Source organism: Gymnoscopelus microlampas (genome assembly GCF_963454915.1).
Source record: "Gymnoscopelus microlampas genome assembly, chromosome: 14".
Lineage (NCBI taxonomy): Eukaryota > Metazoa > Chordata > Actinopteri > Myctophiformes > Myctophidae > Gymnoscopelus > Gymnoscopelus microlampas.
In genome coordinates, this window is record NC_139951.1 from 45996117 (window position 1) to 46012293 (window position 16177).

Genomic DNA, 16177 nt, shown 5'->3' on the forward strand with positions numbered 1-16177 from the left:
AGATCCACTTTACTCTATTCTATGGTCAGACATAAATGTCATATTAACAAAAGGAAATTTACATCTATTAAGAGCTTTGCTCTATGCTGCTCGTTTTTCAATCCTTAACAAATGGATTGATCGATGACAGTCCTCCAAGTGTCCTGCTATGGTTTGAAAACGTGTTTAGTTTAATTCCCTTGGAGAGATGTTCTACGGGGTACCTTGGACGAATTTGTAGAAGCGTGGCTGCCATTAGCACCATATATAGGGGATGAGTGGTCAAATGTTTTGTGTATAGGAGTGACGGAGGATGCCAGTTAGTTTTCATACTGATTGGGAGGCAGGGGATGGATACAAATGGCTGAGCTGTATATGGAAGAGATGATGTTGGCAGCAAAATTATGATGATTATTAGTGTGGTTGCCCTAACAGGGTTCAGCTTCAAAGATTAGGACATGGAGCTAACTTTAAACTGAGGCCATCTGTTCTAAAAAAAAAAAGATAAAATAAAAAAAATAATGCATAGAGTAACTGTCATGAAGGCCGTTTTGATTACAGTGATTACACGTATATTTTTTCACCAGATTATAAGTAACATCTGGTGATATGACACAATACCTTACATGCTCATTCTGCATGCATACAGTTGACATAGAAAACAGAACATTCTCTCTGTTCAGTGCATGTTTGTGCAAAGACCTGCAGACATTAGCCAATCCTGTGGGTGCCGGGGAGCCCGAGCACCCAAGGAGAAAGCCGAGCACACACAGGAAATGTGTCGGTTGGATGACTAATGTGTGATGCTTTGTAATGTGCACAGGATGCATGATGTACCCACTCTGATACCGTGTGTTATTGTGAACAAATTTCGTCTTCTGCTCTCCTGAGAGCAGAGGATGTGGTCACAAAGAAGAAGCACCCACACCCACAACCGTTAACTTGACCTTGTCAAAACAAGATGACGCCGACATGCACAGACTAACTTCACCCTGTCCAAACAAGATGGCACAGAGACAAGTCGACTTGCTTAGTCTCCACACGAACAAACTTTGATTTCCTATTTTTGTTTTCCTTTTGACTAACACATCTGGTCAAAATTCATGTTAGATCCTGTGTCTAGGTGAGACATGACCTTTGACACCATCTAAATGTCTCAGTAGAAGGGCAGGGAGACACAATATAACCGGCCCAATTGTATAAGTTATATTGTATTAACATACGTTTATTTTATTAAGTAAAAATAAAGTTATAGTGCCTCTTTAAGTAGATCTCTTGTCATTCTTTTTTTACAGTACATGCTTTTAAAAATACTTAAAGTACAAGTAAAAATAAAAGTAGAAGTACATTTCTTAATTGCTATATCAATGAATTGCTGTAATGAATGTATAAGACATTGTAACTCTTGTTTCAGAGAAGTAATTATCTGAAACCACCTGCACTGTACTATAAGATGTACACTGCAGGTGTGCTTGCTTGTAGAACTACTATGTTATACAAAGCCTGCAGAAACACCTATAAAACACCTATAAAGACGAAAATAGAAATTACTTTTACACTTATACACCCATACAGAATGTAAAAATGAGGCGAGCGGAAGGGGAAGCCAGAAACACGGTGTGAGAGAGCAGAAGTGTGGCCTTCCCTAAAATTGCATTTTAGGGAAGAAAAAAGAAACAGCCAACCTAAAAGTACTCAGTACTCAGTACAGCCTTCCTAGAAATGTACTCGAGTAAATGTAAAATATTGTCTTGTAAATGTACTTAAATCAGAGTAATAAGTATCAAAGAAATCTAATACTCAAGTAAAGTACAGATCCTCCTTTTACTCCATACTGTCCACCACTGCTACTGTCTGTCTCTTATGTCATCATGATGTGTGTGCATGGGGATCTCATCTTAAACAAGCTCAGTGCTTAATGAGTCTTCCAGTTTAGTAGACCTTGTATTGTGAATTTGTACTTCCATGTACTGTTGTTCTCATGTCCTACTAAATAAAGTACAATCAATCAATCAATCAAAACCAACACCGGGTGACTACCATAAACAAACAATAACAGATGATAATACTATCTATAGCGTTTTTTTTATAATAAGTTGAATAAATAATGAACAAACAATACATGCATACTATGTAGCCTACATGCATATTTTCTGCTGCAATTTACAATTATTTGTTACAGTCAGTCAGACATTACATTATACCTCCCCACTCATCACTGATTACAAGTTACTGCTGTTAGATTAAAAAAAATGAAACACTGTTTCCCTCTGCTGGCCAGTCCTTGTAATGAAGAATGAAAATGTTCTATTATGTGAAGAAAAAAAACTATTAACATGAACCTACAGTACCGTCTCTATTCTGGGGCAAATATTTTAAACATGCGAAAATAGCTGATCTACAAGATCATGTACAAGGCAAGGTTGATCAGCTATTTTTGGCAAAGAAATGTTGTGTAGAGGGGGGGAAAACACTAAATGAATGAATGAATGAATAAATAAAATAATGAATAAAACGTTAAGTTAAAACAGATTTGGTATCCGAGTGAATCAATGAGTGAATACATAAGTTTAAGCAACAAAATATAGTTTTTTTTAATCAAGGTGGTACAAAACAGACTAACACAGGGGTCTTCAACGTTTTCAGGCCAAGGACCCCCTAGCTGAGAGAGAGATGAAGCAGGGACCCCCTAGTACTCTATATTGTATAAAATTGTGTTTCAGATTATTATTATTTGTTTTTACTTAGTCTCTTAGTCTGCTCTTTTTTCCCCTCTACACCTATAGCAAAAATAGCCGATCTACAAGCTTGTAGATCTGCTATTTTCGGCTAATGTTCCCCTCAGAAAAGGAATTCTAGGGTTGTGGTTAATATAAAAAAAAAACTAAATCCTATCACACAAAGATTTGGCGGACCCCCTAGAGTAGCTCTGAGGACCCCCTAGGGGTCCCAGACCCCCTGTTGAAGACCCCTGGACTAACAGATCAGTGCAAGTTTTATCACAAAGTGCATCAATTTTAGGAATATATTCAGAGATTCAGGTAGCCTGTATAAATTCAAGGACCTGCTGTAAATTCAAGCAAGTAAAACACAATACTTTCAAGTAAAGTACATTCCAGTAACAGTGGAAACCCTGAACATTAGGAGAAATAAAAATTAAGATGTCTTGATTGACCTCATTGTCCAATATCCTGTATGAACAAACCAGACTAACAAAAACAAAACTCTGTTGCTCCAAAGGCCATAACACTACCAACAATCTAGTTAGTCCATATTGATTTAAAAAAAGTAAAAATAAGATAGACCCCTTCAGTCCAACTCTCCCTCAATATCCCAGGCCAGAATAATAAACAGAGCACCGGTCTTGGTGCACCGGTATGATCGGTACGCCTGAAAGTCGTCCAGTGAGAAAAAACTAAGCGCGATTAAAATGCGATTTTTTTTTAATGGCGTACATTTTCTGTAATTAATCAATTGAAGTCCCAGCCCTAATATATATATATATATATAGCACATTGATTGGCTATTCACAGATAGCAGATATGCAAGCTCATAGTGCGTCACTTCGTGGCGCACCATGAGCTTGTAGATCTGCTATTTTTGAAAGATCGTGAAAATTTGAATATATATATATATATATTTTTTTTTTTTTTTTAAAGATTTTTTTTTTACTCAAATCTTTGCTTCTGGGGGTCTTTGGAACAAAATATTTTGAGATGGGGGGTGAGCGGTCCGTGGCCTTGACATGAAAAGGTTTGAGCACCATTGATACGTATAGAAACGTGTTTTTCTCAGAAAACAGAAAAGGATTTAGAAGACATTTGTAGAATGGGCCTCAGGTCTTAATGGGCTAACATGGACATGTAGCCTAACAGGCTGAAAAGACCAAGGAACCAATGTACAAGTTTCAATTTATTATTCAAACACTTAAAAGTTCATTTAACTGCAATTAAACACACGGGCCCCAGGCCTTTCAGACCTTCTATATAAAAACAAAGTTAAAGTTAAAATTATAAAATTACATACAAATATTTAATAAAAAAAACAATAAGGAATCTGATCCCACAATGTAATAAATCCAGTGCAAGTTCTGTTCAAGTGCTGTTCATTATTCTAACAGTGTCTTTTAAGGCATTGGTTCTCAAAGTAGGGTCCGGGGACCCCCAGGGGTCCTTGGAAGGTTCCAGGGGGTCGCCAGCAAAAGCATTTAACATATAGCATCGCAATCATTTTAACAACTTTATCTTAAAGTTGTTAAGATAAAGCTTTATCTAAGCTTGGAGGTGTGACTTGACTAAAAATTGATAAAAATTGACATGTAATCGATCGAGGCAAACTCTAGCAGATCAAGGTTGGCTGGAATGTTAAGTTTTATGTCATGACACATCATTTTTTTACCAACATGGCTTTTTTTTCCTTCCCTCCAATTTAGTCAGGCACCAAGGCACATTTTCTTAAAGCATGTAGGACCCACACAGCACGACAATGACAGCACAGAGTGCCGCGCTATGAGCTTGTAGATCTGCTATTTTTAGAAAAATCGTGAAAATGTGTGCTAATAATTTTTTAAGCGAACACTTGTAACTCCGGGCTATGGTCGATGCCTACACCCCTGCCCGACCACTTCGGTCTGCCACCTCGGGGCGACTGATTGCCTCGTCACTCAAGGGTCCTTCTGGTCGATCGGCACGGTCACAACTTTTTTCTGTTCTGGCCCCACAGTGGTGGAATGAACTTCCCACTGATGTCAGGACAGCAGAGTCACTGCCCATCTTTCGCCGCAGGCTGAAAACCCACCTCTTCAGGAAACACTACCCTTCCTTTGCCTGGCTTACTTGTTAACTAGTTGTACGAACTCTTGTTTTATTGTTGTACTGTTTTATTGAATCTTGTTTAGTCGATACACTTTTTGTATTAGCTCGTGCTCATTTGATTTTGCTATTTTGTCTCATCTGTTTAAGAAAGTAGGTAGCTGATATATTGCACTTTTACCATAGCGCTAGGTATACTCTTGGTGGCTTGTTTTTGCAGGAAATGCACTTAAGACTTCTGGTGATTAGTAGTTTTCGTTCCCTACCTATGTTGAATGCACTTATTGTAAGTCGCTTTGGATAAAAGCGTCTGCTAAATGACTGTAATGTAATGTAACTCAAATCTTTGCTTCATGGGGGTCCCTGGAACAAAATATTTTGAGATGGGGGTCCACGGCCAAATACATATCACTTTTGGTGGTCCTTGACGTGAAAAAGTTGGAGATATTATAGCAACAGACATTTAGAAGACATTTCTGGAATCCCCCCAGAAGCAAAGATTTGAGTTACAAATGTCTGCTTTAAAAAATATATATATTCTAAGATTTGCACACATTTTCACGATTTTTCAAAACAAATAGCAGATCTACAAGATCATAGCGCGGCACTCGGTGCCACGCTATGAGCTTGTTTATCTGCTATTTTTGAATAGCCCAAAAAAATCTAAAAATGACACAGAGATGCGTTCCCGGGTTAGAAACCTTTGTGTCTGTGTCACTTGATTTGTCACCGTGTTGAGTGAAAGCTCTACACAGTTCTCATCACGTTCTGCTAGTCCTGAATCACATTCAGAGCGGGCATGGAACCTGTTCAGTTATCTGAGAGGGAAGTTGTGATGTTGATTAAAAAAAAAACACCTGGTTTGGGGTTTGTATAGTCCGTCACTAAGCAGTCGCCGTCACTCGCCCGAGCCCGGCTGAAGCTGACCGAATAGTAGTTGTAGTTTGCTGCCCATGTTCTCTGTGCTGCCCAGCAAGTCACCTGACACGAGAACAAAATATATATATATATATAGGCCTCATCATTCAGAAATGCACTGCAAAGTTCCACACATTACGATAAAGCACCAATAAAACACAAACATTCAAGTAGACAGGTGACTGTGTACAGTACATACATACATACATACATACATACATACATACATACATAGTGGTGTAAAGTAACTAAGTACATTTACTCAAGTACTGTACTTATGCACACTTTTGAGGAATCTTTACTTTAATGGAGTATTTCCCATTTCCACTACTTTTACTTCTACTATTCCACCACAATTATTTGACAACTTTAGTTACTCGTTACTTTGCTGATTTAGATTATTATCACAGAACATACATTAACATACATCAGCCCTATATACATTTCAGCCATTTGAAAATGGCTGATCTACATGCTCACATGCTCTGTGAGCATGTAGATCTGCTATTTTCAAAATACTTTTTTATACATTTTTAACTTGTGAAATGGGACATTCTTCACGATGAGTACTTTTACTGTTGGTACTTTAAGTATATTTTGATGCCAATACTTTTGTACTTTTACTCAAGTAAATTTTGATGACCGGACTTTTACTTGTAAGGGCACGCTCCCACCGCACTTTTATTTTACCTCTGGGGCAGAATCTGCCAATGCTTTGTCAACGTAAATGCGTGGATTCACACAAGAGCGGATCTTTCCGCTTGTCGCGCAGACCGTGCGTTTATCTGCTCTACACGACTTGTCCATTTCTGCTGGAGACAGGAGCTGATTTTCCCCCTCTGTCCAATCGGGTGAGTCGAAGGCGGACCGTCCCAAGACTCAGGAAGCACCATGGTGCTCAAGGCAGAAGGCGGTGCGGGCTACGGGGACGGTCCTGAAAGTTAGTGACAGGCGCGTCACTCCCGTATTTTAGAATCCGCTGGCTGCAAAAAACTGTGGCCGTGCACCCGACCATGTTTTGGTGGGAGCGCGCCCTAACAGAGTATTTCTACATTGCAGTATTGATACTTTTACTTTAGTAAAAAAATGGGAGTACTTTTTCCACCACTGCATACAGGTGACTTTGTAAATTACATACGGTAGGTACCTTCTCGAATGGTTGCAGTCCATACAGGAACGTCAGAACCATACATTGTAAGGCTCAGTTTGAATGGAGGTGGCTGCTCATAGTATGCTTCAAAGAAACCTCTGAACTCGGTTGATTCCAGGGTGAATGGCAAGTACTACACAGACACACAACATTAACAATTAACTTATGTCACACATTCATGATGAATACAATAGAACATGTTCATAACTACACCTATATCTACTAGGCATGTAAACTTGTGACAATTTAAATCGATTTAATAAAGAATGTATCGCGATGCAAACAGCAGAGGGCGCGTAAAAAAAAAAGAATAGTACAGGAAAATACAGGATCTTGAGAGAATTGATTAAAAAAAGAGTTTTAAAAACACAGTATTGTACAAAATAAAAAATAAAAAAAGAGAAGAAAATACTGGATTTGTGTAAGAGAAATAATTAAACAAATATATTTGTCTGGAAAATAAATATGTTTGTGAAAATGGTATTGTGAACCTAGTATGGTGATTGGAAACATATGGTGAGTTGAGTGAATCGTTACATGAATAACATCTACACACAAACACACCACGGGATCAATCTCTCCACTTGGCTCACTCATCAGATGGTACTTCTGCTCCACCAGCAGACAGAAGGAGTCGAGGTCAACCGTACAGAAACGTCCCTTCTTCAACGTCTTCTTGATGTCCTGCCGTGCGCACACGCACACGCACACACACACACACACACACACACACACACACACACACACACACACACACACACACACACACACACACACACACACACACACACACACACACAACCGGTGGACAAGGTGATGAACAACAGGAGAGAGTGAAAAACAAACAAACAAATCAGTCACTTCTTCTCAGACAATTACAAGCAGTGGTCAAGTACTGTACTTAAGTACATTTTTTAGGTATCTTTAAAAAAAAATTAGGTATCTTTACTTTAGTGGAGTATTTCCAATGTTCAGTACTTTTACTTCTACTCCACTACATCTCAGAGGCAAACATTATACTTTTACTCCACTACAATTATTTGACAACTTTAGTTACCAGTTACTTTATAGATTTTGATTATTAATACAAAACATTCATTAACCACTTCAGCCCTCAAAAGCTCAGCTTGTAGATCTGCTATTTTAAAAAGACTTTAATAATATGTATGCATTTGAAAACTTGTGAAATGGGACATTCTGCATAATTAGTACTTTCTACTGTTGGTACTTTAAGTACATTTTGATGCTAATAAAGTACATTTTGAATACCGGACTTTTACCTGTAACAGAATATTTCTACATTGCAGTATTGACACTTTTACTTAAGTAAAGCATGTGAATACTTTTTCCAGCACTGATTAGAAGTTATATGCAGCTCAAAGAAATGTAGGGAACACTTTGATCACTTAATTATTTTTGAGTTTTCATGATCTGTGTACATACTGCTAACACAAACTGCTCAAACGAATTAAGGGATCAAAGTGTTCCCTTAATTATTTTGAGCAGTGTATATTGACAGGTTGTCAAAAATATTGAAGACCATGTTTTAGTCAGGTTTAGTCAAAATAAGAATTATTAATCATGTCTAGCAATAACATAACATATAGTCATCTAAAAACAGCTGGTCATTGATCACTATCATCCGTTTTTTACGTCTGTTTTTTTACGTCTGTCCATATGATTGATTGAAAATAAATCGAATAAAAAATAATTAAAACCTGTAGTCGACATTGCGTTCAATGAATATATCCAAAACAGCTCATATTGAGGCATTCTTCATCTATTTTATTTAATATTTCTCTTGATTTCCGCAGTTACATTTATTTGGACTGGATGTAGTGTTGATACGATAGTCAAGACACTGCCTGTGGTTGTTAGTTCAACTAGACAGATAAAGGACCAAACATTCCCTCAGACAGATGGAGGTAAATGATTTCAAGGTCAAAGTCGATGACACAATTATCGCTAGCAAAGAAGAGATTACCTATTTGGGTTGTATTCTCGACAAATACCTGTCGGGTGAAAGCATGGGGACAAAGGTGGTCAAAATAGTAAACCAGAGAACCAAATTTATGGGCAGAGTTTCCTCTTTTGTCAACCCACAGGCCCTCAGGACCCTCTCAGGGGCCCTGATTCAACCACATTTTGACTATGCTAGCACCTCCTGGTACTCCAACACCTCAGTGTCACTGAAGACTAAGCTTCAAACCTCCCAAAACAAACTGATTCGGCTACTCCTCGGATTGGGGCCCATGACCCACCTTTCTCCCGCCCATTTTGCCAGCCTAGGCTGGCTCAGGGTGGAAGACAGGGTTAAACAACTAAAAATGGGACTGGCCTTCAAAATTGTAAACGAAAATTTGCCCGATATGCCCCCTATTCCCGCATATCTGAGTAAATACCTCCAAAAGGTTAGTGACACCCACAGTCACAATACCAGAGGGAGCGTTAACAACAATTTGGTACCACCCACCCATAAAACAAACATGGGCAAATTCTCCTTCTACAGCACTGCCACCCAGGATTGGAATGGGCTAACCCCATCCCTCAAAAAATGCAGTTCGCTGGGCTCATTTAAAAGAGCCTTAAAAAATCACCTTTCAGGAGGCCAAAAGAGGAGGTAGTACCATTTTCCCATTAGATAGCCGACCCCCCCCCCCCTGTTCTTGTACATATCTCCCCCCCCCCCCCTTTTTTCTTTTTTTTTTTTCTTTTGTTGTACATAGTATTATATGTATGTATTTATGTATGTATATATATATATATATATATATGTATAGATATATATATAGATATATAGATATATATATATTCTTGCTGTTTTTTTATTTTCTTTGTGTAATGATATTCGAACTGTGATGCCACTATATATGTCTATGAATTGAATACCAAGGCCCTCATTGGAAACAAGTCCGCAAGGACTTTTATGAACGGACCTGTTAGACAAAGTATTTTAAATGTAAATGTGTTGTTTTACATTTTTTTGCCTAATAAAATATTCAATCAATCAAAAGATTGCTACCAAAGAGGAGTCATGTCTGAAGAGTCAAAAACTAAAGTTAAACTGACTCTGTGTGGACAGATAACTCTCATTATGCAATAAAGGTACAGTACGAGGTACAAGTTATGTGACTTCACACACTATAGGCAGGAAAGCATGCATTATGCTTAGATTAAGATAGATCATTTTCCTCCATAGCGCCCACACTGTGGAACAAGCTGCCACCCCATGTTAGAGTGTCTCAAAACCTGCCTGTGTTTAAATCACGTTTGAACACTCACTTGTTCTCCTTGGCATTTGAAAATTCAGATTGAGAAGCTGCTTCCCCCAGGCATTGTGTCAATCGTTGTCTTGTTTATTGTATATTTTAGTATTTTACTGAGTGTACAGCACTTTGGTTCAACACTGTTGTTTTTAAATGTGCTCTATAAATAAAGTGGATTGGATTGGATTATGCTTTACAACATCCTCTTTTCACTTTTCAGGGAGCTCCTTTGCAGTCTATCCTTATAGAGCTCTAAAACGGTGGTTTTCAACCTTTTTCATATCAAAGTCCATTCTTTTTTGGGGCCATTTGAGCCACGGACCACTGTTTGATGAGATTTAGACTCTCAGACCCAAAACTTATATTATAGAATTTTTTTGTTGTTTTTTGTTTTGTTGGATAAGATTTTGTCCACAATTCCATCCATGCTGTATTGATGTTGGTACCATTAGGAGAGATAACAGGCAAACGTTGATCAAAATAACAATTATTTAATGAAGTAATGCAGATATTTAACAATAATTTAACTCTTGAGAGCGTAAAATGAAACCAAATGGACCCGTAAGGGTCCATTTGGTTTCATTTTACGTTCTCAAGAGCTAAAGATCTATAAGGGTCCATTTGGTTTCATTTTACACTCAAGAGTTAAAGATCTATAAGGGTCCATTTGGTTTCATTTTACACTCTCAAGAGTTAAAGATCTATAAAGGGTCAATTTTCTTTGGTTACCAACTCTCCATCATTTAGCTGGGGACCACCTGGGATCACTTCAAGGACCACTGGTTGTCCCCGGACCACTAGTTGAGAACCACTGCTCTAAAACTTTATTATTTTAAAAGTTAAAAGATATTGAGATAATGTTTCACACGATTACGATCATTATACAAAAAAACATTGTCTCCATCTTTGTGGCCTCCTCACTTGAATATGTGATGAGTTGCAGCTGGCGAGGAAGATGCGGAAACAGTGGTTGTCCATACTGCTCCCCAGATTCTCGTAGACCATCACGGCTCCGTGGTTTTCCACCTGCTGTGCGTCCCGGGCGATGGCACCCATGGGTGACAGGGAGGAGGACACCGGCCACTTTAGATGACTACCAGAGTACTGGACTCTCTCAATGAGGGGATTCTTGCCTGTGACGCGTAGGACACCAAATACCCTCTCTTCTCCATGGCCTGCAGGTGAAGATAATGAGGAGGAAGGAAGGAGGGACACTTTTATAGAGACAACAAGACAGAAAGGCTGAAGACGGACAATAGTGTAACAGAAATATCACTGTAGGATACTGTTATCTGGGTTCCAGTGGTGGAAAAAGTACATCAATACTGCAATATAGAACTACTCTGTTACAAGTAAAAGTCCGGAATTCAAAATTTACTTGAGTAAAAGTACCAAAGTATTGGTGTCAAAACTTAAAGTACCAAAGGTAGAAAGTACTCATTATGCAGAATATAAGTTTTCAAATAAATACAAAATCTAATCTTTTGAAAATAGCAGATCTACAAATAGCAGATCTCACAATGCGTCACATCAAGACGCATTGTGAGCTCGTAGATCGGCTATTTTCAAATGGCCGAAATGTATATATAGGGCGGAAGTGTTTAATGTATGTTTTGAAATAATAATCAAAATCAAAAAGTAACTAGTAACTAAAAATTTCAAATAATTGTAGTGGAGTTAAAGTACAATATTTTCATCTGAGAAGTAGCGGAGTAGAAGTAAAAGAACAGACAATTGGAAATACTCCAGTCAAGTAAAAGATACCTCAAAATTGTACTTATGTACAGCACTTGAATAAATGTACTTAGTTACTTTACACCACTGCTGGATTCGCCACATTGTAAAATAATATCAGACATTAGAAGATTTTCGTTGTAGAGTCAATAATAAATATTTCAGAGCCAGCATTATACTCTCACCAGTCAGGCACAGGGAGTGGGGGAGCTGGACGGACTTGAGGGCAGATGCATCCTTGTTGACTGTGTGTACGTTGAATATGGGACCAGCGATCATCCAAGGGTTCTGGACGAACTTGTTGAACTTGGACCAGGACAGGATGGAATAACCCACCAGAACTCGCTCAGACGCCTCAAATATCAAGCCTGTTAATGCACACTCGTATGTGCCCTCTCCCTCCAGTTGAGCCCTAAAGAATGTGCACACACACACACACACACACACACACACACACACACACACACACACACACACACACACACACACACACACACACACACACACACACACACACACACACACACACACACACACACACACACACACACATGCCAAAATCAAAGCCTTATAAGGAATAAGAAGATCATAATTAAACTACGGTACTGTATATGGGCAGATGATGTCAAAGTGATGTCCAGACTCACTGCAAGCGTCCTCTGGAGAGCTTCTCAGGAATGATCTTCTTGCCGTAGCTCTACCAAGCAAACACACACACAGGAGATCATTTAGGATCAACAGCAGCCATACATACAGTACGTATATATAGAAGAGTATCTGCTTTGAACAAACTAACCTGCTGGACATGTTGGCATTTTTCACAGCATGATCTTGAGTAAACCTCATCTGGGATGACAAAAAAAAATAACAATAGTTACACGTATTTTCAATGATTCGTAGATTAATTCATTCATTTCTCATCAACCATTATCAGAATCATCCATATCAGGATTCTTCAGCCCTATCCACAAGTTTCCTAGGGCATGGTGGGCATCACTTCCTGTCCATTTGATCAGGTATTAGTCTCGCGTTACCAGACTGGTGCCTCCCACAATTTACAAATGTTTCCGGCATACAGTCTGGGACTCGGAAGCTCTGATAATGTGTAAGGGGAAAGCGGATGCCCCTCCCCTATCTATTTCCGTTTTAGCATTGTGCAGTGGCGCAAAGGAGTCCGACTGGAATCAACGAATCTCATAAACATCGTTTATGTCTACTAGTGTCTTCTTTCACATTTTTTTCGACGTTAATTCCATGATACCTTTATCAGTTTTCTGTGATAAACAATCCTCGCACAAATAACATGAATCTATTGCTCCTATGACTATGCTTCCGCCTCGGTTCTGTTTCCACTGGGACTACAGGTCCGCGGGCACCGCTTCGTGATTGGTCGAATGTCTTTCCGGTCTGAAAAACTTCCGTTTCACATCTTTCGGGAAGTGGAGTTCCAGACTCTATATACCATTCAGAGATTGTGGAATAGTAGTCTGGTGACGCGAGACTAATCAGGTATCAAATCGACAGGAAGTGATGCCCTCCATGCCCTAGGAAACTTGTGGATAGGAAGACATTAACCCATTACCAGTTTTCTGAAATATGAATGTTGCTATATCAATGGTGCTCAAAACTTTTTGATGTAAAAATGCCAAAATTATACGTATTTGGCCGTGGACCCCCCAACTAAAAAAAAAAGTTTTTAACTTGTTTAAAAAATATATATACTGTATACTCTATATATTTATTCAAAGATTTGCACAAATTTTCAAGATTAAAAAAAGCAGATCTACAAGCTCATAACGCAGCACGAAGTGATGTGCTATATCTGCTATCTTTAAATAGCCAAAGTGTAAAATAATGGTTAAAGTGGTTACACATGCAGATGCTTTCCCGGTTTCAATGGGTTAAAGAGAAAACATTTACAGTAGTTGTGTGTTAGCCTGGTAGCACACAATGTTTTCTCTTTAACCCCCCCCCCCCCCCACCCCCCCTCCGGAAATCTCATTTCCATTTGATTTCAGGAATGAGTCTGGCATGAACTCCTATTTGGCTATTTGGCTGTGGGCGGGAGCTGGGCGGGAGTAGTAGTATTGACTGAGTGACAACCCCTTCAGCCAATCAGCAATTCGTTCCACCACCACCACAGAGCAACGTGACGCAAGGGGACATTTGAAAGGGCCATGCTGAAAATAGGTTGCTTTATTCGGATACATGAGTGTCACTGCCCGCCCCTGCCGGTTCTCTGAATTCAGGAGACCTCTGCTCTGAGCAGCACAGGTCCACAGGTTTCTAGTTGCATAATTGATTAAGGAGAGTTACATTATTTACCTTCCTCTCCATTTTGAATCCCCAGCATCTTCATCATGTTCTTCATGTCTTCTGTAGAGAGTAAAGACAGTGGACAGTTAGTGGATCAGAGGCAACTTGGAGGCTGACAGTGTAAAACACTGGTTCTCAAAGTGGGGTCCGGGGACCACCGGGGGTCCTTGGGGGGGGGTACCATTTCTTATGAATTAAGAAATGGTAGACAATGGTACATCCCTTCCCTCTAAATTCAATAAAGTAAAGATATGATTGCTATTAACTACCTAGAGAGTGAGGTTCCAAATGGGGCAATTAACTACCATAAAGAACATAATGTAAAGCAGCCTAACATGATTACGTCAACCAGGCAGGGACATTAGCTGGTATTATTAGTATTATTAATACACATTGATGTAACTATAGAAACACGTTGATGTAAATACACGTTGATGTAAATGACTACAAAAGGCAAAAAGTCTATCAAGTATTTTGGTCGCATGCTGTTGCCGCGACACCTGCTGGCTGACACAAGTCAATGCACTGTTGTAAAAGAGAGATATTATCCATGTCCCTCACCAGAATACTCCTCTTCCTCCTCCTCTTCCTCTGATGAGCTATTAGACGAATCCTAAGAATGATTGAGGAGAAATCATAAAACACCAACTTTCGGCAAGATTCAGCCTGTCTGAGAAATCAACCTTCAGAAAGTAACAGCATATTTTAAGTGATTTAATCTATAAAACCCAGTTTAATTATTCTATTGATTACTGGCAAATCACTTACAGCAACTCATTTAAGATGTCCATTATCCAAGGACAGATATAGGATTGGTCTTTTATGGACATACACAGGGTGCAGTGGGTGCCAGGCACAAATTACAGTACATGAATGAACATAAACTAAATCAGTGTTCTGAAAATGACCATGTTTGGTGGAGAAATGACGGTACATGAAGAAACATTGAACAGAGATTGTTAAAAAAAAAAACAGCAGTTGACTTATTAAAAAGACTGAATGGTTTTCACTTTACAGACCTTGTTTTTTTTTGTCTCATTCCTAAGCCAATAATTTGATGACCGGCAGCGGTTCCGGTAGGAGACACAAAGAGTCTCCTTTGTATCTCCTACCGGAACCGCTGCCTACCGGTCCGCTGGTCATCAAATTATTGGCTTAGGAAAGCGACAAAAACAAAAAAAATAGCCATGAATTCAAGTCTCTACTATCCCTTTAAACATCAATGTGATGTTGGATGTGATTTTTACGACATTAATTGTATTTTAGGTTAGGTTAGGTTTTTGGAGACACATTTCATTATTCTTTTTTGCTGTATTTTGTGTGTTTTTCTCTAACGTCATCCCCTCTCTTCTCTTGTCTAGGGACAGATTCTAGGAGACGTACAGTAACGTATTGTACTCAACCTACGCATCTGCACTAAGACAAAAGTGCAAATATTTCCCTAAACTAAAGTTAATCAATCAGTTTATCTATGAAGCAACATCTCTCACACTCATCCTGTCAGCCTGTGTCTGTGTAAGAACTCCACTCATGCTCTCATATGCTGAATAGGATGCCCTGTGATGTTTCTTCTCCAGCCAATCAGAGACCTTCTTCTTGTCAGGTGACCAGCTGTACACATGTCCCGTCTCAGAAGGTGTTTCACCACTCACTGGAACACAAGACAACAGACAGCAAGACATTATTTACAATGAGAACATTGCCACAGGTGCTCCGTTCTGTTCCAATCTGTACCAAACTTGGCACAAACACTGTTCAGCGGTTTGGCTTGAGAATAGTCTACAAACTAAATTGCACACACTAGAGCAGTGTTACAGCAGTGTTTAAAGGACAACTTTGTTTTTGTACAACCAAGGTTTATGTTTTAGCTTGTAATTATAAAGTAAATAAAAGATGAGTGTTAAAACATTTTCATTTACTGCTTTCTATAGTTTTAGCAATTTTCACGATCTTTGTGGCCGTGGGCGGGGGCATTCGGGCAGGTGGCTAAATATGTATTTTTT

The 16177-nt window shown here is 39.0% G+C and overlaps 1 protein-coding gene across 1 annotated transcript; it reads right to left on the reverse strand.

Moving 5' to 3' along the window:
• Positions 1-2850: 2850 nt before the first annotated feature.
• Positions 2851-15906, reverse strand: LOC311060499 (uncharacterized protein). The gene is made up of 11 exons (XM_084078695.1): positions 15665-15906; positions 14736-14787; positions 14184-14234; positions 12655-12704; positions 12506-12555; positions 12044-12270; positions 11046-11299; positions 7423-7542; positions 6856-6991; positions 3494-5771; positions 2851-3286 (listed from the first exon to the last, which is right to left on the reverse strand). Exons 1-10 carry the CDS (start codon positions 15854-15856, stop codon positions 5689-5691), a joined length of 1215 nt encoding a protein of 404 aa, XP_083934821.1. The 5' UTR covers positions 15857-15906; the 3' UTR covers positions 2851-3286; positions 3494-5688.
• Positions 15907-16177: the final 271 nt, after the last annotated feature.

Bases quoted from the DNA above. Each gene is read 5' to 3' on its own strand.
- LOC311060499 (XM_084078695.1), bottom strand. From the start codon at position 15,856: ATGTCTTGCTGTCTGTTGTCTTGTGTTCCAGTGAGTGGTGAAACACCT. The intron at 7,543-11,045 runs GTGAGGAGGCCA...TGCGCACGGCAG, and splicing joins GCAACTCATCACATATTCAA to GACATCAAGAAGACGTTGAA. The intron at 6,992-7,422 runs GTGTGTTTGTGT...GTGTCTGTGTAG, and splicing joins GTGGAGAGATTGATCCCGTG to TACTTGCCATTCACCCTGGA.